We start from the raw sequence: 27,239 nt of genomic DNA, 5'->3' as shown, positions 1-27,239 counted from the left end.
CAGACCTAAGGGCGCACTGCGCCATGTCTCTGAGGTTTGGGGCATTGGAGGCTAGTGTATCTAGCAATCACTTGTGACTAAAAGATGCAAACTACTGCAAAAAAAAAAAAGTCCAACGTTACAATGCTGCAAATTTCTACAGCTGCACATATTAAGATATTCTATTTTTTAGCTCTGACATTTTAAGCCACCCACTTCACTCTCTTGGTTTATATTACCATCAGAAGCCTTCAATAAAATAAAACTTTAGAGCAAACTATGATCTAATAACCTAAACATGGAAAGAAAATCACGAGTTTAAGGTTCTCTAATTGGCCTTAGGCTCCCCCTCTTTGATGGTGAAGCATCGGTGGTCCTTTCTTGTTGAAGCAGGCCTACACTCTCCTCCTAGCTACAACAGCACTGCTAGTAATTCTGCAGAAGCTGCTTCCCAAGAGGAAAAGGAGTGAGGATAAAATTAAAAAGCTAAGCACCTTTTCCGTCAGCCAATGCCATTTTTCAAGGGGAGTTGTGGGTGTCACGGGGCTTGGCTCTGTGTCTGCGCAGTATCCACAGAGTGGCTTCATGCATTCCTTCTGATTTCAAAGCTACAAACAGGTCAGGGCCACTGAGGAATAAAGAGGCATTTTTTTTTTTTTTCAAAAATCAGTTACTGCTGCAGATTAAGTTTCCACAGATGTTTTGCTTCTGCTTTACTAAAAATATTTCTGCATGCCCTTGGACATGCTTTTATGAAAAGATGGAATATGAGATTTTGATCAGAAATATAAATTCATCCAAATTCTTAATTCACCTGAAGGAACACACAGAGATCATCCTTTGTATCAGGTAGGGTTTTGCCGAAAAAGCAGAACCGACTGCTGGGAATGATCCGGAAGACGGGATTTTTTTCTATAGGGATCTGAACTTTCACCGTGGTGGGAGCTGGTTAAATAGCCCATATAAGGTCTGATGTTTCCAAAATCAACCTAGCAGGGCAGCCACTCTGGAAGGGACCACTGGTACTCTGGAAGTAGGGAAGATAAGGATGAACTGCAATTCGCAGGATGAACTAAGATGCACATCTGTTCCCCATTAAGGCTCAACCTTAGCCAGGTGTGGTGGTGCACGCCTGTAACCCTAGTACTTGGGAGGCTGAGACCAGAGGATTGCTGGTTGAAGCCAGTGTCAGCAACTTAGTGGCTTTCAGCAACTTAGCCAGACCTGGTTTCCAAATAAAAAAATAATAGGGCTCGGGGTATAGCTGGGAGGTAGAATGCCCCTGGGTTCAATCTCCAGTACCAAAAAAAAAAAAAAAATAGGCTCAACCTTAAAGATAGAGATGTCTTGCAAAAAGTCTGGCTCTTTCCCCAGGATAGCAAGCAGGAGCTCGACCTTGGCTGCTCATAGCACCAGCAGCAGGTAGACAGCGTCTCCATGACAATCTGTGTGAGGAAGGCCCCTGGAAGCAGAGCTATACCCACCAACTCTCTAAGCATGACCAGGGCCGCATCCCTGCCACCTTCTAGATCTCCCAGAACTGTCTCTGTGGGCAGCCCCAAAGCAGAATTGTCCTGGGGAAAGAGTTCTAGAAAACAGTGCTCATTTAGCCAAGCTGGTGTAGTGCAAAGCCATCAAATCGTGGTGAATGGCCTCCATGTGGCACTGTCCCATACCCCCCAAAGAAGCAAAAGAAACTATTTCCTCATTTCAACTTTAGCTTGTTTCTTGTTTGAGAAAACAGGTGATTAGTGTCTTTATACTTATGTATGCAAGTACCTTTTTATTTATTAATATACAAGCAAACATCTTTATAGCAGAAACATTAGACATCTATAAATTTTATTTGCTCTTAGGGAATTTCTAGTTCTCAGAATGGGTGACATCCATCCGTGGATCAAAGATAATAAACTTACTTTTAATAAAAGTTATATTTGAATTCTGCTCCAGCAATGATACTGTGAGGTCAAACTACAGAGTGGAAAAAAATATTCACCAACCACATGCTTGACAAATGGCATGTACCCGGACTCTACAAAGAACTCCCAAAACTAACAGACAAAAGACACAAAGTTACATTCACTAAGGAAGATATATAAAGGGCAGATAAGCACATGAGACAAATGTCACTGGCCATTAGGGAAACAGAAACTAAATGTATCGAGATACTACTCACAAATCAGAATCACTAGGATTAAAAGAAAACAGCAACAATAACAACTGCTATTAAGGAAGCAGGGGAAACAGCTTCCTTCTACTAGGTCCAGTAGAAATTTCTGCAAGACAGTTTGGCAGTTTCATGAAAAACTAAACATGCAACCAACATATAATTCAGAAATTGTGTTACTCAGCATTTACCACAGAGAAAGAAAATTTCAGGTTCACACAAAAACCTATAAACACTGAAAGCAGTCATATTGTTATAGCCCCAAACTGGAAACAGTTTAGATGTCCTCAGTAGCTGAATGGTTAAATGGACTGTGATATATCTACACAATGGAATATCACGCAGCGATAAAAAGGAACAAACTATGTATACATGGAACAATCTAAATAAAGCTCAAGACGATAAAACGGAGGGCTAAAAGACAATTTTGGTAAATTCCATGTCATAATATTCCACCAAATAACATTATCAAAATGACAAAATTATACAGATGGAAACTTAGCGGTTGTTATGGAGTAGGATGGGGCGTCTGGATCGAGCAGTTAATACAGATTATGTGTCCATGGCTATGACAGAGAAACATGAGGGCTCCTTCTGATAGAATGCTCTTCTGGATCTTGACTGTGGTAGTCATCTCAGAAATCTACACATATTATAAAACTGCACAGAACTAAATACACACTAAAATAAAAAAGAATGCATGTAAAACTAGTGAATCTGAATAAAAGTAGAATGTACCAGTGTTAGTTTCCTGGTTGTGATAATAGAGTATAGTTATGTAAGATGCTATCATTGGGGAAAAATGGGTAAGAATCATTCAGGGTCTCTATGCTGTAACTTACAACTGGACAGAAATGTACAATTATCACAAAGTAAAAAGATTTTCTAAAAGAGTTTGAGGTCTTAAAGATTTGTGCTCAAATAAGCATAATATAAGATCTAATCCACATGGCTTGCACATATTTAAAGGGCCACTTAAATTGTGTTTTCATCAACTACCTGAAATAGAAATCATAAAGACATAACTGAGATAAAGTATCTAAGCCAATCCTAGTTTCCTGTTGGATACCAAAAGTGATTTTCTCTCCTTCTTTGAAGAATTCTTAAAGAGCCCCTCGAGTTTAAAGTCATGGGCAGCCTCCAGCTTTATGCTATTGCACTAGAAGATGTGATTTCCCTTTAGGTGACTGTGTGGAGAAGGCTGTCTAGTCTTATTTAAACCAACGCATGAGCGCGATGTGATGGCACATGCCTTTAATTCCAGCACTTGGGAGGCAGAGACAGGAGGGTCAAAGGTTCAAAGCCAACAGTGGGTGATAACTTGATGAGATAGTGTTTCAAAATAAAAAATAAAATAGGGCTCAGAGGTAGAAAACCCTGGGCTCAATCCCCAGCATCCTCCCTACCCCCCACCCCAAAAAAATCAATGCATGTGAGTCTGGGAAGATCAGTAACCGGTCTCTTTCTGAAGAGGTGCATCTCCCTTGCCAATTAACTCCCTGATGCTCCCTACACACAGAGGCATACAAGTACTTTACAGCAAGTACCATAACAAACCCAGATCTTAGATACCAGCTGCTTTTCAGATCAATGATTTCCTCAGCCAGCCCAGCCCAGCCCAGCCCCTGCTGATCCATCCTCCTCCCCACCAGGTCTTCCCTCCTTCCTATACCTTCTTCTCCTCCTACCCATCACTTCTTTCCTTGGTCCCTGCCATCTCCACTAAGAATTTTAAACTTTTTAGGGAGTCAAGACCCTAAACGACCCTTCCCCAGCCTCCAGGAAGCCGGCTCGGACATTTAAACCTGACCTTGTTAAATAAAATAGGCTCAGAGAGGGACCGGGATGGTCTCCCTGGGCAAAGTCTAGCACCCCTCATGCGGTGGGCTTCCCGTCTTAAGGTTAATAATCAAGGACCCTCAGCTGGCGAATGAAAATTCAGGTCCACCCAAAAGGGAAACAGCATTTTTGTGCTACCTAGGAAGATTTTAAGAAACGTTTGAAAAACAAAGTATTGAAAAACTTGCAGAGAGGCTGAAGTTCTTTTTGAAAACCAGCACAACTTTCTAAGGGAACAAATGTTTATCAAATATTCTCCTCAGAGTCAAACGGGTAATTTTCCCACCCTCTTTAGAGCATTAGGAATTAAGTCAAAAGCCGGTGGGTTGGTGCCTATAGCCAGGGTTTCCTTTTCTAAGTCAAGGGGCCACCTGTCAAGAGACCTAGGCCTGTTAGCCATGGCCGGTTTTGCAAACTGCCAACCAGTCTCAAATGATCCTAACCGGGAACCCCAGTTCCTGTCACACCGTCGACACTCGCTTAAAACACTGATACCCGACCACCGTTATTTCAACAGCTCTGTGCAGCACATTAAAATACGCTTAACAGCCGAGCCAAACGATACGGGGCCGAGTCCAGCTAGAGACGTGTAAGAACCTTCAAATCAGTCCTTCCTCCGGAGCTAGCCCTCTTTTTAAAATTCACGAAAATCCTTGACCCTACAAAAACCCGGCACACTCTGGCTAGTCCTTTTACACTTCTTCACACCAGAAATGCTGAATCATGACTCCGGGGTAGTAAAAAGAAAAACTATTTCAGCTGGGACCCCGGTACCCCCCCACCGGGGGGAGGGGGGGGTTCCACGCCTGGGCTCTCCCTGAAGTCGGGGTCCCGCGGTCTGTCTGGCAGGTGGGAGAGACAGACGCGGGGAGCCGCCGGGAGGCCGGCCCGGGGCGAGGTGGGGGCGTCGACGCCTCCCCCGCTGCGCCCCGAAGCCCACGCGGTGCCGGAGCCCGAGGCGCCCGCGCCCCACCGAGCGCGTCCTAAGCGGCCGACACTCTGCACCTGCAAAGCCGCCGCGCCGCCTCCGCCTGCGCCCAACTTGGGGTGCTCGCCTGCACCGCCCCCCGCGGGGCTCGGGTGCGGGGGGGGGGGGCCCTCGCCGGCCTCTCCCAGCCCGCGGGGGGCGCGATCTAGGGAGCGGGCGCCGGGCAACTTCTCCGGGCGCCGAGCCCGCGGCGGGACTCACTTGAAGGTGAGCACGCAGAGCGGCCGGTAGGACTTGTGGCTGGAGTTCTCGGCCATGCCCTTGCCCCAGAAGTCGTTGGCGAAGATGCCCCAGCGCAGCGGCGCGCCGGGCCGCACGTCGGGGTTGTTGACGATCGCCCACACGTCGTCGTGCACGAACTCGCCGCGCAGCGAGCGGCCGAAGCACAGGCAGCTCGCCCCGGCCAGCAGCGCCGCGGCCCCGGCCGGCGCCAGCCCGCAGCCCGGCCCCCAGGGCGCGCGGGCCCCGCTCAGCACCATCGCGCCGCGGCCGGCGGGCGCCTGGCGTCCTCCCCCGCGGGGGCCCGAGCGCCGCGCCGCGGCCGGCTGCAGGGGCGCGCGGGCATGGCGCGGCCGACCTGCCCCCGCCGCGGGCGCCCCGCGCTCCGCCGCCGCCTGCGCCGGCGAGGTGGCCCAGCTGCAAACAAACAGCAGCCCCCCCGCCTCCCCGGGCCATCGCCGCGCCTCCGCCCCACTGCGCATGCCCGCGCTCCCGCCCCCGCCCCCGAGCCCGGACCGCGCCGGGCGCCCGGGCACCTGGCCCCCCAGTCCTCCGGGCGCGGGCGGCGGGGCGCGGGCGGGTCGCCGGGGCCGCCCGGAGCCCCGCTCGGCGCCCCGCACCCGGGCAGCCAGCCCCCAAGGGAGGCGCCTCTGCCCGCCGCGGGCTCGGCAGGTGCGCCCTCCGCGGGAGCCCAGTGGCCGCGGCTTCCCGGGAACTTCCCCGAGCTCTGCACCCCGGACGGGAGCGGCGGGGCGGGGGCGCGGGGACCCTCCCCGCCCCCGGCACCTTCCCGAAAGCCTGGAGAAAGGGTGTCCCCGGCCCAGGACTTCCTGCCCGCCCCGGCCCGGCTCGTTCAGAGACGCCAGGGGCTGTTGTTCTTTACCGCCCATTTCTCTGCCGGTGTTTATAAAAAGCTCCAGGTTCGATTTTTTTATTTGGGTCTGGGCGCTGACTTGGCTTCTGAAAACATTTCTCCTTGTTTTATTTTTAACGTAAACTGTTAAGGTAATTCAGGAGGCGCCCAGCAAATTACTTTTTCTTCTTATCTAACTCGATCTCTTGGATCTGATCATTTCCCCGGGCTGTGGGCGTGCTTGAACTGCTCCTGCTCAGTCAGGGGGAATTACACACACACACACACACACACACACGCACACAGGCACACACACACACACACGCTGTTATTTAAGTCATTTGAAGTGCCTCCTACACTGCCTGTCTTTCTGAAAGGTTGTTCTCTTTTTGAAAATATTAAATATGTAAACAAGTTAGGTATCTCAGACTGATGATTACTAGAATTTCTTCTGCAGAACTGAAAATCCTAATTCCTTCAAGCCCCTTTAAACTTCTGTTCCTTTATTATTGAAGTTACCTGTCTGTGACACATCTGGATAGAAAAACCCAAAATAAAGTATCACCGTTTTATTCCTGTCTTTCCAAAATCCTTAAAAAGCTCGTTGATCTAAAAATAATAATAATAATAAAATACAATGTAGAAAATAGTTCTTCTGACAGCACATTGTGGCTTTTTACTCCACCAAGTTAAAAAAAAAAAAGATTGAAGACAAGCTGAACAGTTAAAAACTTAATGAATTAAAGACTCTTCGTTTTTCTGTTGGTGGTGGTGGTGTTTTCAGTGACTTGGAATTAGTAACAGAGATGAAACTGGAAATGCCGCAGTGATGGCTCACTCTTCCATGGGAACCTTTGGCCTTGGGGGCTTTTATGTCAAGACCACACACATTTAGGTTTCCTGTTTCCCCACAGGCACTAAAGTTCCTAAAGATATGGTAAGGATGGACAGTGTGCCACTGCGATGTGCTTAGTAGGGTTAAATGACCAGAGCTGCTGCTCAAATCCTGTGTGTGTGTGTGTGTGTGTGTGTGTGTGTGTGTGTGTGTGTGTAACACCATAAGCACCAAACTTTCCAAATAAAAAACTAACTAGAATAGTGAAGGTGTCCTTGCAGAAATGGTGGTAGATATAACATATAATTACTGGTAATGTGAAGGTATCAATTTTGCCTGTAATTAGTATGAACTTTCTAGAGATAGAATCTTAACCAGAGTGACTCTACTGACTTTTTATGGACAGCATACTTTTTCTCCATGCTCAAAGCACCGTAGAGTGGCCTTCACAGGAGACCCAGCCTTGCCCCCCTTCTAACCTGAGTTGTTTTCTTTTGTAGTTAAAAGCAGCATCGGAGTCTTCACTGAAAAGTAGTGAAGAAGGACTTAACTGAGACTCCAGATGGATAACGGCCAGGAAGAGGGATGCAGGGATCCTCCAGTGGTGCTTCCTGCCTTCTGTCTCTGTAGGCTTTCCTCCAGACCCCAGGGCATCTCCTCCATTCAGCTTCGTCTACAGGACCAGTTTTGGATTAACTCAGAATATGGATGGTTCCAATTAACAAGGGTTCTGCTTAAAAAAAAAAAAAATGTCAATTGGATGGTGGTGCACAGGTGATAGGCATTGATTAGAAATCATACTTTGAATTTTTTCCCCAAAGCCCCCAGGCAGTCACAAAATCACAAGGGTACAGCTGATGGTGTGTGTATAGCTGAACTGTGATGTTTGGTAGATTAAGTGTATGAATTGTATTTCAACTTAAATTCAATTTATTGTGCATTGATCAGGGCGTAACCCCATGGTAAAGCGAGGTGCAGCCATAGTAAGATACTTTTGAGTTTTCTCAAGGACAAACCAATAAGTAAATACATTTCTTTTTCAATTAGTTCCTTTGCAGCCCCATCATTTCCTTATTCTGTGTGTAACCGGAAAATTGTAAAAGTACTTATGTCAGAGATGAGTTTACATTGATATGCCGGCCCATCAAGCCATCTGCTTCTCTCTTAAGGCGTACATCACTCATCTTGGCTAATAAAGAGGCCCAAAAGGAAATTAGATTTAATTCTTGTTACTTAGTCCCTGATTATTTTTAAAGGATTAGTAATTGGAGGGACACTACCTTAGAAGACACCCTTTGTCCACTCAGAGCAATTTAAAACATAAATTCTTACAGAAGTGCCTCTCTGAGACTCATGCAGATTAAGTCACTCATGCAAATTAAATGGACCATACTCCTGAAAGAGATTAGGACACAACTAAAAATAAATCAAGGGCAAGTAGGCATTTTACTAAAACAAATTTCAGATGACTGCAGGCAGAGATCTGCTTGGCCAAACTTCATTGGAGTTTCTTAACCTTCTAGGTCCTCAGAGAAGGGTCACTTCCTTGTAAAGCCCAGATTTAGCAAAGCACCCCCCCTGGTTTTCTCATCACCCTCAGAGCCTGATGAGGTTCCCCACCCTTCCCCTTCCCCTGTGATATCGGGTCACCTGAACTGTCTTGAGCAAGAACCCTATTAGGTCATTTTAGCCAGCTTCTTATCTTCTTATCCCTGATGTCTTTTTAGTAATCTTCCATCCACTGAACCCCCCTCCCAATTCCTTGGCTATAAACCCCTTTTCATGCTGAATTCAGAACTGAGCCCAGCCCATCTCCACATGACAACATCCCATTTCCTATCTCAGTACAGGTCCTGCACCTATCACATGGTCCTGGGTAAAGCGGGCCTCGCTGTGCTTTCACAAGTATCACTGAATAACTTTGTGCTTTAACTTTGGCCTAATCATAGATACATCCTGTTCAGGTATCGCTTATATAAATGATCAACTGCAATTTGACCAAGGCAGAAAGAAATCCAGCAAAGCAATTGATAGCATAATTTACATTGAGATGTTTTTGTTAAATATTGCCTATTCTTAAAATACAGGGGGATAAAGAAAAATAATAGAGCATTCAAATTACCCCACCATTCTATGGGACCACAGCATCTGCTTGGAGAAGCTGGTCTAAGACCTGGCAGGGCTGGTGTGGGGCAGTCTGGGGTGCCATGTGGTCAGGGGGCTGGCTCTGGCCAGCCCATGGCCCAGACTGGTGGTAGCAATGGTGGTGGCTGCAGAGGCCATGGCCCCAAGAGACAGAGGGCTTTTCATGGAGGTAAACAGCGTCCCCTTCCACCCCTGGAGCCCATCTCTGTGGCATCCTCACAGAATACAAAGAGCACTAAAAATAATTTGTGATCTTGCCTTTCCTGTCACCCGGACAATAAACCTTGTAAACATATTACTACAAGATAAAAGCATGTGCATGTACGTTGCAATAAAGGCTACGGTAAGGGAGGAAACTTTCTCCTTCTACCCTTTGGTTCTTAACTGGTTTTCTTTAACAAAAGATAGATTGACAAGAGAAGCAAATAATGTATTTAGTGTAAGATGAACATGAGGCAGGTAACTTTGTGAGGAAGTGAGCACCTGAAGAAATGGTTAAACCTGTTGCTTTTTAGCAGGATTGGTGGAGAGTAGAGACACAGGAAGAGATAGATGCCATAGGACCAAGAAGGGTGTGCGCTGGGGAACAGGGCCCGCTCACTCTGACTGCTTTTGGTACCCCTCCATCTTTGGAGATTACGATGATCCTTTTCTCCAGCTACAGGCAGGGCGCCTCTCACATGCTAGTTGAAGCAATTTGGATCCAAAATGTCCCTCAAAGGTCTGTGCTGCAAAGCCTATTCCCAGATTGTTGCTACTGTAGGGTGGTGGAGCCTTTCCAAGGTGGGGTCTAGTGAACAGTTGCAGGCTGTTGGGGTGTGTCCTCAAAGGAGCTAGTGGGGCCCCAGCCCCTTCCTCTTCCTCTCTTTGGCTTCAAAGTCTTTCTTCTTCACCATCCTCCCCACCCCCAATGAAATGTCTTGCCCTAGGCCCAAAGCAGCAGGGGCCATTGATCCTGGGCTGTGAGCCAAAATTAACCTTTTGGCTTTGATATTGATTATATCAGGTCTTATAGTGACAGAAACTTACTATCATACTGGCCGTATGACCTGCAGCAGGGGCAGGTCAGAAAGGTCTTTTTTACACCTACTACTACTTAAATTCCTTTAGCTTAAAATACTCAAGATGCCAAGGTGCCATATTTTGAGTTAGTGTGTCCTAAACCTCGTGAATAAAAAGGACTCGTGAGAATTCTCTAAAGGGTTTAAAATTTCTGATTTTCAAAACTGCTGCAAGATTACAAAGTAAATATCCACAGTCTTAAAAATTAAGTTTTGGCACTATTGCACATAACAGAAAAGAACACTATTTTCATATGAATGGAATTTTAATTACATGCATTTTTATTTTACATTTAATTATGTATAAATCAAAAGTACACTTTTAGTTTCATATACAACCTCCATAATTTATATAAAATGTCAAGGGAAGCACAAAAATGCCATTGTATAAATTTACATTTAAAATTAAATTTAGACTTACACAAAACAGACTTGTATGGAGTTAAATTGTTTTAGAAAAAAGTGTTCCACCAGATTCATGAGCTCTTTCTGTACCTCATATTTTGAAATAATTTATCAGATATTTAACCCAGTGGTTCCATAACCTGTAAAATACTCTTCACAGCTCTAGTAATAGCTAGATCAGCACAAAGATACTTCTCAAAATCAAAAGATGTTAAAAAAAAAAAGACTTATAGCACTTGCTGATTTCCATGGTGTAAATATTTTCACCACTGTCAACTGCATGCCACCAAGGTAACATCACTGAACAGGGAAATGGGGAGAGATGTATATAGCTTGTCATTCTACAGAACTGCCACAGGCAGATAAAGTGGGTAAAAATAAAGTCAAGAGCATATCAAGAACAACATCACTAGAAAATGATGAGTTTTGAGCATGAATCATCATTTTCATCAAATTTATTGTTAGTTTATATAACTTGGGTTTTTTTATAGTGATTATATTTAGCATTGGTTTGCAAAATTCCTAAGAATTGAACCATCAGTTTCTATGAACCAGTTTGTGTTGACTCTAGCACACTATCCGATGAAACAAGATTGGCCATTATTAGTATTATAATTTAGAATTGGAGTGATAAGTATGGGGGCATCATTACACTTGTGTAGTGAAGAGCTAACTTTATTCAAAGAGAAATCTTCACTCCCAGCTACTGGGCAGTGTCTCCAGGCACCTCACTGAAGCATCTTTGTTTCCTGGGGGTCTGGGCCACTGGATAGACTAATCGTATCGTGGGGACTTGGGGCCATGTAGTGTTGGTTCTGACCTTTGGGAAGACAGGAGGTAAGGATGTGAAGGGGACCAGAATGTGCCACCTCAAAACAATGCAATAAAAACAGGGCATAAATTTCCATTTATAAAGATGTCTCCCTCTCCTAAAGAGAATTGCTTCTTACACAACTCTTGGCATCTGACAAAACTCTTCTCTGCATATCCAACTGTCCTCAATAACCTGTTTTTTACCATTACCACACATTTTCTCTCCTCTTTCTGATAACTTAGCCTTCCACCACAGATGCAAATAATACCTTCTTTTTTCTAGTTGAAAATAGTGCCTCCACACCGGGCGTGGTGGCGCACGCTGGTAATCCCTGCGCTTGGGAGGCGGAGACAGGAGGATCGCGCAGGTTCCAAGTCAGCCGCGCTGGCTTAAGAGACACTGTTTCCAAAAAATTAAAAAAAAAAAAAGCATAAAATAGGTCTGGGAGTGTAGCCCGGAGGTAGAAGGGCTTCCAGGAACCCCAGTACCACAAAAAAAAAAAAAAAAAAAAAAGAATAGTGCTTCCTTAAGTCCCATTTATTTATGTATAATAAAATCTTTCTTCTCTTGTTAATTCATCGTTTGTCAGTTTAATTTACAGGGCACTCAGCCACTGAACCTAAGAAAGCTAAAAAAAGTTCTCTTCCCTACAGGTATTACCCTAACCCCTGGGAAGAGCTGGAGGCGGAAGGTCAGCCATGTGGGCTGCGTGTAATGGGCCCCAGTAGAACCTCTGGGTACCAAAGGCTTGAGTATCCTGGCTGGCAGTGGTCCCTGCATTTTGTCACCTATGGAGACCGACAAGTTATGAGAGATTAATGTGCCCTGACTCTGTAGAGAGGACAACAGGACATCCATGCCTCATGCCCTCTTCCTTGGCTGATTTTCATTTGTGTCCTTTCCCTGGAATAATCCGGAACTGTGAATAAAACACTTTTCTTTGTCTGCCTGCTTGTTTTTCTCCTTCCTTTCTTTTGTTCTTTCAGGTTTTCTTCCTACTGGGGACTGAGCCCCAGGGCATTCTACCTTCAAGCCACACCCCCATGCCTTTTTTTTATCTTTTATTTTGAAATAGGGTATCAATAAGTTACTGAGAGTCTTGCTAATTTGTCAAGGCTGGCCTCAAACCTGTGATCCCTCTTCTCAGTCTACCAAGTACTGGGATTACAGGTCTACCTCACTGCACCTGGCTTAGTTTTCAATGAATTCTCTGGGCCCTTCTAGCAAATTATCAAAACCAGGAGTGGTTTCAGAAACCCCCAAATCTGCAATTATTGTCAGAAGGCAGTAAGGCAGTTTCATGGGAACCATGCCCAAACCTCTAATTAATGCTATTTTCTTACTTGTAAAATTTTCTAAAATGCAAAGTTTTATTTTGTTTTGTGGTGGTACTGGGGTTCCTGGAAGCCCTTCTACGTCCGGGCTACACTCCCAGACCTATTTTATCTATTTTTATTTGGAAACAAGGTCTCTTAAGCCAGCGAGGCTGGCTCCGAACCAGTGTGATACTCCTGTCTCCGTCTCCCAAGCGCGGGATTACAAGCGTGCGCCACCATGCCTGGCAATGCAAAGTTTTTCAATGGATAGATACTCCCTAAGCAGAATAGCAGTATACCCCTATGTGTTATGGTAAGCCCTTCTCTTTTTCCCCATTTTGAGTCTCTAAGCAAAGTTGCAGAAATAGACAAACAAAACTAAAAAAAAATTAAACAGCTAAAGAGCAACCCCCCCAAATCTAACATCACCACATAAGAGCTGCTGCTAAGGAGTTGACACCCGAATTTCAGGTGTGAGTGTGAGTTTGTTGTCAATGATGAATGAAGGTCAGTATGAATGACTCACATAAAATATTCATGACACCAAACATTATGAATTGTTTTATGCTATATGGTAACACTTTGTTTTAAGGTGTTTACTAATATCACACTCTGTTGCATTTTATTGAATTATAAAGATAATCTTGTTAAGGAATTCACCATCTCACAGAGGATCCTGAGGTCCACTCTGCCCCATTTCACCCCTTAGCAGCTTTAATTACATCATTTGTGGGACTCAATATAAAATTAAATTACTAAAGATTTCAAGACTGTGATGGCAGATCAGTGCTGAGTACTGAGAGCTGAGTCCTTCCAAGGACTGGGTCCGTCTAAGCAAAGTACCCTTCGTGACTGACTACAAGGTTGCACACCCACACAAGCAGGCCCACCTCTGAGGGGAAGTCCTATGCACGTAATTCACTCCAGGTAGTTTAAGTATTCTTGGCAAACAATGGTCTTGGGACAGCCAAAATTAATGGGCTAGGGCGCAAAGGACCTAATAAAATACCTGCCATACGTCAATGACAAGGCTTGCATCCTGTGTTATTAAAGGAGTTGAAGTACCTATCACACTAGTTTTTCTTTGCCAAGAAATGAAAATTATAACTGCAGATGAACAATTTCCCTTGAGAAGTAACACCCTCCCCCTCTTTTCTCACTGTGCTGCTGTCTTAGTTCTTGAACTATTTTTTCCATGTGCAAGTTCATCTCAAGAGCTATAAGTGAATCTTTTTAGACCCCATGGTAGCTTTCTCAAAAAATGCAAAATCCTTTCCGGAATTCATCTTTGAGGATGTTATTGTGAAGGAGGTGGCCAGATTATTGCCGTGGGTGGTGGTGGTGGCTTTTACCTAATTGCAAGTCTTCGTACGTCTTTGTTAAGAGCAGGATATTGCGCCCTTTCCTGCTAGAAGACAAAGTAGAAACAGATCTTTGCTTCACAGTCGCAGATTCTGTTCTTTCATTTCGTTTCCCATTTGCTCAGTGATTTTTATTCTTTTTCGGGCATGTAGCTTGAGGAATTGGAAGAGTGCTTTAGCCCTCTGACAACCCTTTCTTAAGAAATGAGCATTACACCTACCTTCTAAGAAACATCCCTGTATGCTGTCCTGGCTGACCCACTTGTAGAAACACACAAATGTTGTTGTGGGTTTTTTTCCATTTATACTTTAAAAAAAAATCCAGATAGCTCCCCAGAGTTGGGACCAGTAATGACAGTGACGGCTATCCCATGGAGTGTGACATAAACCCTCTGGCTCTCTATGCCCATAAAACTGAACTATCCCATTGATATAGTCTCCCACCACGACTCCAGAGCAGCCCTAGGATGGCTCTCCACATAGCCATCTAGAAAGGATCCTCTGGACATAGGTTGGCCTGGCAGTTGAAACCCCTTTACCTGATCTGACAGTGGCTACTAAGAGTCATAGATACCAACACAGAATAATGCAGCTCCCAGGTAAATGAAAGCTTAGTATTTTACAAAGTGTTTTTATATGCTTTAGGTCCTGGGTTTAATCTCTGGCACTGAAAATAAAAACAAGCAAGCAAGCAAGCAATACCTAGTATTTTCATACCCATCTACCTTTCTATCTACCTACCTACCTACCTTCTTTCCTTCCTCTTTTTTATCTTTTTTGGGGGGGTGGGTAGTACTGGAAATTGAACAAAGGGGCATTCTATCTCTGAACTAGACTGACTGTTTTGTTTTTATTGTTTTGTTTTGTGGTTTTTTTTTTTAAACGAGGTGTCACTAAGTTGCAGAGGGCCTTGCTAAATTGCTGAGGCTTGGCTGCAAACCTGCAATCCTTCTGTCTCAGCCTCCTAAGTACTGGTATTATAGGTGTACTTCTTTCCTTTCTTCCTTCTTTCCTTCCTTTCTCCCTCCTTCCCTTCCTTCTTGGATTGAGCCCAAGGGCATTCTACCTTTAAGCTATATCCCAGCTCCCCCCCCCTTTTTTTTTGGTGGTACTGGGGCTCCTGGAAACTTCTACCTCCGGGCTACACTCCCAGACCTATTTTATATTTTTATTTGGAAACAGGGTCTCTTAAGCCAGCGAGGCTGGCTTTGAACCTGCATGATCCTCCTGTCTCTGCCTCCCAAGGGCAGGGATTATAAGCATGTGCCACCACGCCCTGCATCCCAGCCCTTTTTAATTCTTATTATGAAACAGGGGTCTCACTAAGCTGCTGAGGCCCTCAATACATTGCTGATGCTGGCCTTGAACTTGTGATTGTCCTGTATCAGCCTCCCATGTACTAGGATTACAGGAATGTGTCTCGATGCCTGGCTATCTTTAATTTTTTAAGCTCTGAATGTTATCACTCTTATTTCAATGAATGTATCTCTGATAAAATTTTAAGGACTAAAAAGACTACATCCTTTATACTTTCAGAGTTTTTTTTTTAAAGAGAGACTTAAATATATTTTTGCTTGGCTTGGAAACATACCATATAAATTTTCTGTTAATATGCTAGTTGATTTATATCCATTTTGTTATTATTAGTTTATATTTCACACTGAACCATATTGTTGTTTTCCAAAAGCAGCTGTCTTTAACGTTTTATTATTTAGGCTCAGGTTCTTCCTGCTACTAGGATACACCTTTATTTTTACTTTTCTCTTTTCTAACTAAAAAGAAAATTTGCATGTGAGCTTCTACTATTCTTCAAATATGTGAAAATTACTATACAAGAATTAATTGCAATACTGGAGTATTTTATGAATAAAATGCTTAGAAAACATGAAAAGTAATGAGCCATTTAAAAAAATTGAGGCACAAATAAATACTCATATAATAAACATAGGTTTAGGTATAATTTATCATTACTAAGTCTTTTCTGCCCCCAAATTGGTTATTTATGGATAAAGGATGATTCCATTTAACTTTCTTTCATTAGTAGTAGCAGAGTTTTAATGCTTCAACTACTCACACCTGTTCCTGAACTAATTGCTTCATTTGCTTTATTTATTTATTTATTTATTTATTTATTTATTTATTTATTGTGGTACTAGGGTGGAAGTCAGGGGCATTCTAACTCCATGTCATACCCATCCCTATTCTTTTATTCTTTATTGTGAAACAGGGTCTCATTAAGTTGAGGAGGGCCTCACTAAGTAGCTGACACTGGCCATGAACCTGTGATCCTCCTGTTTCAGCCACCTAAGTACTGGTATTACAAGTTATGTGCCACCATGCTCAGCTTCCTGACCAGTTTTAAATCCCTCCTTTTGCAGTACTAGGTATCAGACACAGGACCCTGCAATGCTAGACAAGTGTTCTACCACTGAGCCACATCCCCAGCCCAACATGCCTTTATTTTGAATGACAATGAGGTTACTGCCTCACCTGTATATCTACTCTGGACAACTGTAATTCACTGGACTTATAACTGGCTTGTCCTGGTTTTAGGATGGCGATTTTAAGCCTTCTCAATTTCCGGCACCAGTGAATGCCTCCCTTGCTAATGAGTCACACAGCATCTCTGTGGTTTCCAGTTTGACTGACTGGATTGAATCATTTCTCAAAAAAAATAGATGTTAATAATTTTTCTTTCAAAACATTAACCTTTATCATACATGGCCTCTACTTCAAATGACAAGTTTTTCATAGTTCCCCTGGTTATGAGGGAATCGTCTACTATAACAGGTAGCAAAGTTACTTGGCTATTTTATCACTAATGTTTATTACCTTTCCTCAATCTACTTAAACCTTTTAAAATTTTCTCTAAAGATGAATGTAGGGTGAAAATGAACTGGAAAAAATTTTTTAAAGGTGTCATAAAAAAGACAAGTGTTGAGCCGGGTGTGGTGGCACATGCTTGTAATCCCAGCCTTCGGTGGGCTAAGACTGGAGGATCGTGGTTTGTGGACAGCCTCAGCTACTTAGTGTGGCCCTCTGCAACTCAGTGAGGCTCAGTTTCAAAATAAAGAATAAAAAAATAGGGCAGGGGGTGTAGCTCAGAGGTTGAATGCCCCTGGATTCCTTTCCAGACCCGCAAAAAAAATAAATAAATAAATAAATAAAAAGATAAGTGAGGTGTGCACATGTTTCACTATCACTCTAAATTACATGATGATGTACGAATAAAAGGCATCAATAAAAGTATGTTTTTTTTTAAAAAAAAAGATAAATAACCCCACATTTTCCCAAAGTTATCCATTTCCTAGGACTTTCAAGAAAATCTTGGGTGTTTGGTGTTTGTTTATTTTTTATTGCAAAATAAAGCTGGGTATGGTGGTACATGCCTGTAATTCCAGTACTTGGGAGTCTGAAATAGGAGGATTATAGGTTTGAATCAGTGTCAGCAACTTAGACTCTTAGTAACAGAGTAAGACCCTGTTTCAAAATAGAACACAAGAAGGGCTGGGTGTGAAGCTCAGAGGTAGAATTCCCCTGGGTTCAATTCCCAGTACCAAAAGAAAGAAAGAAAGAAAGAAAGAAAGAAAGAAAGAAAGAAAGAAAGAAAGAAAGAATAGTATGTCTGGAAGCTGGGCATGGTGGCACATACCTATAAGCCAAGTGACTAGGGAGGCTGACAGTACTTGAGAGGCTGAGAAAATAGGATCACAGATTCAAAGTCAGCCCGGGCAATTTAGGGAGACCCTTTAAAAATAAATCGGAAGTAGAGATGTAGCTCAGTGGTAAAGTACCACTGGGTTCAATCCTCAGTGCCACAAAATAAAATAAATATGAGGAAGATGGCAACTGAGGGAAGCAGCACACATCAGTCCTGCTGAAACTTGATCTCAATCACCATGAAAATAGTGTCTTAACATGAGAAAGAAAACAGCATAGCCAGGTGTGGTGGCGCACGCTTGTAATCCCTGTGCTTGGGAGGCTGAGACAGGAGGATCACACGGATTCGAAGCCAGCCTCAGCTACTTAATGAGGCTTTCAGCAACTTAGTGAGACCCTACCGAGACTTTGCCGAGACCACCTACTTCCTCTCGGCATCTGCGTGTGTGTGACAACCCCCCCATGTAGTCAAATCGTCAATTAGCCCCAAGAGAGGGTGTCGTCTCTGGCCAAAAGACTCCTCCACTTTGAGATATTCTTTCATAACTATTATTCTTTTAGTATTCTTTTAACTCTCCACACGAATTGCTCCGGTGGTGTAAGATCAGGACTGTGAGAGAAACTGAGTCCATGGAAAATAAAGTTTCTGGTAATTTGTCTAAGCCTCTAAACGTCCTCAGCTTTGTTCAAATGGTAATAAAATCTAGTTAGAATTTAGATGCAGTGGCAGCATTCCAGTCAGTAATTACAAATGCAGAACTCCTTCCTATCTTTGACCTTCATTCTAACCATTACAATAGAGCCAAGGGCTAGAAGGAATCTTGACCTTTGCACCTAGTGATAGCGCTGCCTGGAGACAGGGCGACACCACCTGGTTAAAATAGCTATGTCAGAACAAAGGACAGATAAAATAGATGTGTAAATGTGAAAGAAAGAAAATATGGTGAGAATAAGAAAGCATTTTTGTATGAAGAGGAGCTTATCCTAAGATTGTCCCAAATGGGAAAGAAAGGAATTAGAAAGATTAAAAGCAGGTTACAGAAGGATTGTGGTGTGGAAATGGATTATTAAAAGAGGAATAGGCTTCTAATAAGCCTATTGTTTGAGGAAAAGTGCTCAGCTGCTAGAGAATTACATCTGACAACTAAATCTAAAAACTTCATGTTATTTCTTGGTGTTTACCTGCTAAACTGTGTTATGAGCTTGCTTAAGCTTTCAGACAGCAGATGGTATTGCAGACAAAATCCAGCAGACATTCATCGAAATCCTCTAAATCATCATAAAGGTACACGGATTTCCCTATGCCAACTACATGTATGAAAGCTGGAATCTCGGACTTCGTCCCCCATTCAGCTCAAAGGAGGTTGCTAGATAGAGAAGGACATTGGACTAAGCCCTAGGAATAAAAGTTCCGAAAGGGTTAAAGAAAACTCTTAAAAAATGGATTCTTCAAGTGATTTTGGGTGTGACATTTGTTCTGGAATTTGCCCACTAAAAGCCTCTGCAGCTGCAAGCCCAGAGGGGCTGACTCAGAGCACAAGACCCACCTGGGGTCATGGGACTGATGTCAATCACAAGGACCTGTGATGTCACAGGTCTCACTTTTGTCTTGTTCAGGGTTGGTGATTTGCATGTGTATCTCACTATTGTATTTTGGGTGTTTGCACTTTTCTTCTAGGGAATCACGGGGAAATAGGGAAATATAAAAAATCTTGTGTCTGGAATAAAGTGTTCAATTGCACAAGAAGCATTGATCCATGTCAGATTCTTTCCAGAAGCACTGTAAATAGGAACTTAAAGAAATTTATTTCCTAGAGGGGAAAGAATCGCTGCAGATAAGTGGCTACAGTACGGCACCCTATCCATGTCCATCTTTTTCTGAGATCGGTTCGATCGCGAGTGGACTCACACCCCATTTGGACTGAGCCAAGTCTGCGGCAAGACCCTGTTTCCAGATAAAATATAAAAAGGTCTGGGAGGATAGCCTGGAAGTAGAAAGCCTCTGGGTTTCACCTCCAGTACCATCAAAAAATAAAAAAAAGAAAACAGCATGAATTTGAATAGAGCACTAAGAATTGAAAGGTGATGGAAACAAAGCTAGAAGGCAAATTAAAGAGCATAAAAGTACCCCACTCATCTCCACTGGCTGTGGTAGGGTACCGGCTTGCCTCGTTGAACCAGGATTGCTGGCACTGCAGCTTCCAGAGACAGACAGCAAAAAAGCCAATGACTTGAAACAAAGTAAGTGGTTGCAGCTCATCAGAAGTCAGCTCCTCATGTCCAGACCCAAGCCACAACCTACAGCAGAGAACCAGAGAGTGCTCAACAACACTGTAAGTGAACCTGCCATCTTCGAGGGAGACTGCCCATCATGGCCACAGAAACTTGTGCAACAAGCAATAGACACACATGGTCTGAGATTTTGTGATTCGTTCTGGTGAAGGTGGGAGTAGAGTCTCTTGTTGGACACAGCAGAAGTACAGATTAGCAGACAGTCCCCAGGGCCAATCAGGCAAAAAGTCCCACAGTCCTTAGGGTGCAGAGCCCTAGTAGGACCTCCAGACATTGTGACAGATCTCCCAATTGTGGTGGCCAGGGAGAAGTCAGACCAACCCAATCCTAGCTGTGGAGAATGTGGACTCCTAGATACACTGGATTGGGTCCCAGTGGCACCCACCGCCTATGCAGGTGGGAATAGACTCAGGTTCAGGGTCTTTAGAAAGTGTGTAGACATGTGCTTAACACTAGATCCAGTCCCAGTATTACTGGCTGCCCATGTAGACTGAGAGGGTCTCAGAGCAGGTTCTTTTTTAGAGCTCAGAGACCCAGGCTTGCAGCAAGAAAAGTTCTGGTGGTGCTCAGTACCTACATAGAGAAAGATACCAGGCAAGGGTCCTAATCATTGAATGGGACCAAAAAGCAAGGTTATAAACTGACATCATTGTTATAGGTTACAGAGCAAATGAGAGTGCTTGAAACATGCTTGAGAACCTATTATAGAATGTAATCCTTAAATGGCTAAAAGAATCCACACAGACCCAGAAGGACTGCAGAGGACAAGTCTGCTCACTATTCACATAATTGTAGAGTTGTATTACTATGTTTTTGTTTTGGGGGGGGAATGTTTGCTTCCTTGTTTTCTCTCTTTATTACTTTTTTTTTCCGGTACTGGGGATGGAACCCAGGGGCATTCTAACTCCAAATGAGAGCCCCAGCCCTATTTTTTTATTATTTATTTTAAAACAGGGTCTCACTGAGTTGCAAAGGGCCTCACTAAGTAGGTGGGGCTGGCCATGAACCAATATCCTCCTGTCTCAGCCTCCCAAATTCTGGTATTACAAGTGTGAGCCACCACGCCTGGCTTCCCTACTTTTCTTATAAGCTTCTCCCCTCATACATATCTACTTTCTCCTCTCCATTCCTTTACTAGTTTTTTTTTTCCATTTTTTTCTCTTTTCTTTGTCTTGTATTAAATCCGCTTCATATCATAATACTAACTACTCTACATTGGTTACTAGAATCCTACTACATTTTCACTATCTCTAATCTCTACTATATATTACATTACTAAACTCAAACTCTCTTTCTATTTGATCCTTTCTGCGACTTTACTCAATTCTTGCATTTACTACTTCATCACCTTCCTCCTCACTCAACTTTGACCATTAAATAAAACAAAACTTGCCCTTGTACACCAGCTGACACCTACAGAATGAGAAAAAAGTTATCAAAAGCAACAAAAATACAAACTTAAGAAATTTGAAATTATGAGAAGGAAGAAGAACAAGGAAACAATGAGCTCCCAGAACCCCATAATAACAAAATATGACAACACAGAATTGCAGAGATTGCCAGAAGGACAAATAAAAAAAATAATAAAAATGGTAGAAATGATACAGGATTTCAAAAATAATTTAGAGAGAGCCTGAAATAAATAAACAAAGAATCTGACACCCTGAACAGGAATCAGAAAGAAACTCTAAAGGAAGTGAAGGATGAAATCACTGAAGTAAAAGCATCAATATAAACTATCAACAATAGGTTAGACCACATGGAAAATAGAATCTTCCTCTTATAAGATGTTCACTCCAAAAATGAATTGATAGTATATAATTAAAAAAACCAATCCAACAGTATGAATCAGACATTCAAGAAATAGGGGCCCATCTTAAACCTAAGAATAATAGGTAGAGAAAAGGAAATAGAAAGTTCAAACAAAGGGATGAACAATCTTTTTAAAGAAGCAAGGCAGAAAAATTTTCCAAACATAAAAAAAGAGGTTGATACACAGGTAAAGAAAACGTATAGAACCCCCTTTAGATAAGATCAGAGAAAAGGTTCACATAATAGCCAAACTGACTAACATAAAAGCCAGGGAAAGAATCTTAAAGGTAACAAAAGCAAAAGACCAAGTGACATAGAAAGGCAAACCAATTAGATAACTCCAGACTTCCCAAACCAAGGCAGGAAAGCCAGAAACACCTAGAGCAACATATTTCAAATGCTGAAAGAAAACAACTTGCAGCCCCAAATATTCTACCCATCAAAACTGTCTCTCAATATCTATGGGGAAATAAAAATATTCCATGACAATAGAAGCTGAAAGAATTTATGTCTTCCAAACCAACACTAGAAAAAATACTCAAAGAGATTGACTGCAAAGAAAAAATAATAAACATCAGAACCAGAGAAAAACTAATTTCCACCAAATAAACTACTAAGCAAAGAAAAACAAACACTACCTCAAACAGAAGTTAGAACTCAAAATGTTAGGAATCAAAAATCATCTCTTAGCTGGGCATGGTGGTACACGCTTGTAATCCCCGTGCTTGGGAGGTGGAGACAGGAGGATCGCGCAGGTTCAAAGCCACCCTCCCTGGCTTAAGAGACCCTGTTTCCAAATTAAAAAAAAAAAAAAAATATATATATATATATATATATATATATAATAGGTCTGGGAGTGTAGCCCGGAGGTAGAAGGGTTCCATCCCCAGTACCCCCCACACACACACACAATCATCTCTTAGCCAGGCATGGTGGTGCACACTTGTAATCCCAGCATTTGGGAGGCTGAAACAAGAAGATCATGGTTTGCAGACATCTCAGCTAATGCTTAGTGAGGCCATTTGCAACTCAGTGAAACCTTATTTCAAAATAAAGTATAAAAAATTGGGCTGTGGGTGTAGCTTGTAGTTAGAATGCCCCTGGGTCCCACCACGCAGTACTGAAAAAAATAAAAATAAAAAGATCATCTCTCAATAATCACGCTGAACATAAATGGTCTCAACTCCTCAATAAAAAGATATAAGGTGACAAAATGGATTAAAAACTAGAATCCATCTATATGCTACCTGAAAGAAACACAACTTACAAGTATAGATAATAAAAAACTAAAAATGAAGGCCTGGAGCAAGGTAATCTATGCCAATGGAACACAAAGACAAATAGGAGGAGCAACTATGGTATCAAACAAATTAGACTTCAAGCCCAATCTTATCAGAAGAGACAAAGCAGGTCATTTTTTTTTTTTACTGGAAAAAGAAACAATCCAGCTAGAGAAAATAATGATATTCAACATTTATGCCCCAAACAGGTGCAGTCACTTTCATAAAACAAACTCTGGTCATTTCATTAGGTCACACATAGATCCCAATGCAGTAATACTGGGAGACTTCAAAACTCCTCTCACACTGCTAAACTGATCTTCTAAATAAAAGGTCAGTAAAGATTCCCATGACCTAAAGAGCACCATAAACCAAATGGACCTATTAGACACATACAGAATATTCCATCCAACTATAGCAGATTTCATTTTTTTCTTAGCTGCTCATGGAAACTTCTCCAAAATAGACTATAACCTGGACTACAAAGTGAGCCCTAGAAAATTTTATAAAATGTGACATACTTTGCCATTTTCATTCTATGTTTTCAGACTACAATGGAATGAAACTAGAAATGAAGCATAAGAAGACCCATAGTAACCACATAAACACATGGAGACTGAACACCACACTGCTGAACAAGAAATGGGTCATAGAAGAAGTAAGGGATGAAATTAAAAAATTCCTAAAAACAAATGAAAATAGAGACACAACATATAAAAACCTCTGGGATACCTTGAAGGCAGTATTAAGAGGAAAATGCATAATAAATAGCACTGAGTGCCCAAATAAGGACAGAAAATCAGCAAATAAAGTCTAATGACACACCTCAAAGCCCTTGAAAAATAGGAACAGTCTAACCACAAAGCCAGTAAAAAAAGAGAAAATTATTAAAATCAGAGCAGAAATAAATGAAGTAGAGAATAAAAAATACAGAAAATCAACAAAACCAAAATATGTTTTCTCAAAAAAAAAAAAAAACAAGATAGATAAACCACTAGCCAACCTAATCAAAATCAAGAAAGAGTTAATCCAAACTACTAAAATAAAAGGCGAAAAGGAGATATTTATTACCAAGGACAGCATGGAAATCCAGATTATCACAATTTACTTTGAAAAACTGTACTCCAAGAAAATGAAAAACTTAGAAGAAATTGACAATTTTTTAGACACATACAACCTTCCTAAATTAAACCAAGAAGATATAGAAAATTTAAACCAACCAATAGCAATCAATGAGATTGAGGCAGCAATAAAGAGCCTGATATCAAACAAAAACCCAGGACTAGATAGTTTTCTGTGTTAATTTTTAAAAACTTTTATGGAAGAGCTAATCCTAATATTCCTCAATCTCGTCCATGAAATGGAAGCAGGACTTTCCCAAATACATTCCACAAAACCAATATCACAGTAATACCAAAACCAAATAAAGACATCTCAGGAAAAGAAAACTATATGCCTATATTTTTCATGAACTTAGTCACAAAACTGCTAAACAAAATACTAGCAACAGTCATTAAAAACCACATCAAGAAAATCACACACCATAACCAAGTAGGGTTCATCCCAGTGATGCAAAGCTAATTCAACATATGAAAATCAATCAATTTAATTAATCACATAAACAGAACCAAAACAAAAATCATATAATCATTTCAATTGATGCTGAAAAAGCATTTGACAAAATCCAACACCCTCTTATGCTAAAAGCACCACAGAGAATTGGAATAGAAGGAACATAATTAACATCATAGAGGCAGTATACAATAAGCCCACAGCCAACATCATAGTAAATGAAGAAAACTTGCAAGAATTTCCTCTAAAAACAGGAACAAGACTTTATCACCACTTCTTTTCAATATAATACTTGAGACACTAGCCAGAGCAATAAGAGAAGGAAATCAAAGGAGTACAAATAGGAAAAGAAGAACTAAAACTCTCGTTATTTGCAGATGACATACTATACTTAGAAATCCCAATAAAGCCAATGAAAAAGCTTATAAAACTGATCAACAAATTCAGTAAATGTCCTAATACAAAATAAATCTTAAATAAGTATAAGCTGTCATGTATCCTAACTATAAATCCACTCAAAAAGAAATCCTGAAAACACTTCCATTCAAGATATTCCACAAAAAAATTAAATACTTAGGAATAAACCTAACCAAGGTCGTAAAAAACCACTTCAAACGAAATTATAAAATATTAAAAAAAAGAAATCAGAGAATTAAGAACAAACCTAACTAAAGTAGTAAAAGACCTCTACAATGCCTGGTGTGGTGGCGCATGCTTGTAATCCCCATGCTTGGGAGGTGGAGACAGGAGGATCACAAAGGTTTGAAGCCAGCCTCGCTGGCTTAGGAGACCCTGTTTCCAAATAAAAAATATATAAGTCTGGAAGGGTAGCCTGGAGGTAGAAGGGCTTCCAGGAACCCCAGTACCACAATAAATAAATAAATAAATAAATAACCTCTACAAAATAAATTATAAAATATTGAAAAAGTAATCAAAGAAGACCTTAGGAGATGGAAAGATCTTCCATGCGCTTGGATAGGCTGAATAAATATCATCAAAATGGCCATTCTTCCAAAAGTGATCTACAGATTTAATGCAATTCCCATTAAATTACAAAGGTCATTTTTCACAGACATAGAAAAACCAGTCCTTAAATTCATTTGAAAAAAAAAAAAAAACCAGAATAGCTAAAGTAGTTCTCAGCAACAAGAACCATGCAGAATGCATTATAATACTTAACTTCAAACTATACCACAAAGCCATAGTAATAAAAACAGCATGATGTTAACACAAAAATAAACATAGATCCATGAAGCACAACAGAAGACTCAGAAATAACTTACAGCCAACTGACTTAGGGTATAGCTCAGAGGTAGAACATCCCTGGGTTCCATCCCCAAAGCTGCAAAAATAAAGTGCAAGTGAATTAAATAGATATTTCACAAAAGAAGAAACTCAAATGGCCAACATATGTATAAAAATATTCAGTATCATTAGATATCAGAGAGATGCAAATCAAAACTACCCTAAGATTTCACGTAACTCCAATTAGAATGGCAATCATTCAAAACAAACAACAACAAATGCTGGCAAGGATGTGGAGAAGTGGGAACTCTAAAACATTGTTGGCGAGATTGCAAATTAATGCAACAACTTTGGAAAACAGTATGAATGATCCTCAAAAAAATGGGAATGAGCCTACCACATGATCCTGCAATACCACTTCCAGGTATCTACCCAAAGGAATGGAAACCAAACTACCAAACTAATGCATGTGTATCTATGTTCATAGCTGCACAATTCACAACTGGCAAACTATGGAACCGGCCAAGATGTCCATCAACAGATGAGTGGATTACAAATCTATGGGATACATTCACAATGGAATTTTACTCAGCCATAAAGAAAAACAAAATTGTGTTATTTGCATGGAAATGACTGAATAGAACAGGGGAACATTATGCTAAGTGAGATGAGTCTATAACAGAAAGTAAAAATCGGGTGCTCTCCCTAATATATGGAAGCTAGGAATAAAAAGGGTCATAGGAGGATCTCTAGATGAAGAAAGAGATACTATGGATGAGCAAATAAGGCGACCTAATTGAGGGGATGGGAGGAGAGAAGAGGGAATTTACATGGTTTACATTTACAAACATATCAATCACTAAACCAAACATGAGAAGAAGTGAAGGGGGAGGGAATGGAGTGGGAATTGGGGAAGGGCTAAATGAGTGATGTGTGCATGTATTTCTCTACCATCTTGTACTCCATTAAGATGTATGACTACAATACACCAACAAAAAATTAAAAAATAAATGTGATATAACAAAATAAAATAAATTCCAGGTCTAAGTCTGAATTTCTTCTGCTTTATTTATAGTAAAATCAATGGCAGAAACAGTGAACTTTTTTTGTGTGTGTGTGTGTTTTTTGTACATCTCTCTTGAGAAAAGAGGAGTGTCAAGGGCATAAAGAAAAGCAAGGGAGACTTTTCCTCCCTCTAACAGGAGAACTAAGTATCTTCTTCTGGAGATACATAAAAACCCTGATTAAACAACAATAGCATTTACCTTATAAAACCATATTCTTAACAGCAAAAGAATGTCAAGCCAGGAGAAGATAAAGCCCACGCCCAACATTTGGGGTCTCTGTTGCCCCAGTGACAAGTGAGAGGCTGAGCAGAGCATTGACAGTCCCCAAA

General features: G+C 41.6%; 1 protein-coding gene across 1 annotated transcript in view; it reads right to left on the bottom strand.

Moving 5' to 3' along the window:
• Positions 1–27,239, bottom strand: part of TMTC1 (transmembrane O-mannosyltransferase targeting cadherins 1) — a gene marked incomplete at both ends in the record, with an annotated part of 320,957 nt that overhangs the window by 290,024 nt on the left and 3,694 nt on the right. The window contains 6 exon segments of the mRNA XM_080704935.1: positions 5,175–5,550; positions 5,553–5,654; positions 5,657–6,069; positions 7,360–7,553; positions 11,966–12,093; positions 19,771–19,940. Coding sequence (XP_080561061.1) covers positions 5,175–5,550; positions 5,553–5,654; positions 5,657–6,069; positions 7,360–7,553; positions 11,966–12,093; positions 19,771–19,940 — 1,383 coding nt within the window.

The sequence above is a fragment of the Muscardinus avellanarius genome, assembly GCF_963383645.1.
Source record: "Muscardinus avellanarius genome assembly, chromosome: 11".
Taxonomy (NCBI): Eukaryota; Metazoa; Chordata; class Mammalia; order Rodentia; family Gliridae; genus Muscardinus; species Muscardinus avellanarius.
This window is presented reverse-complemented; position numbering and strand designations above follow the sequence as displayed.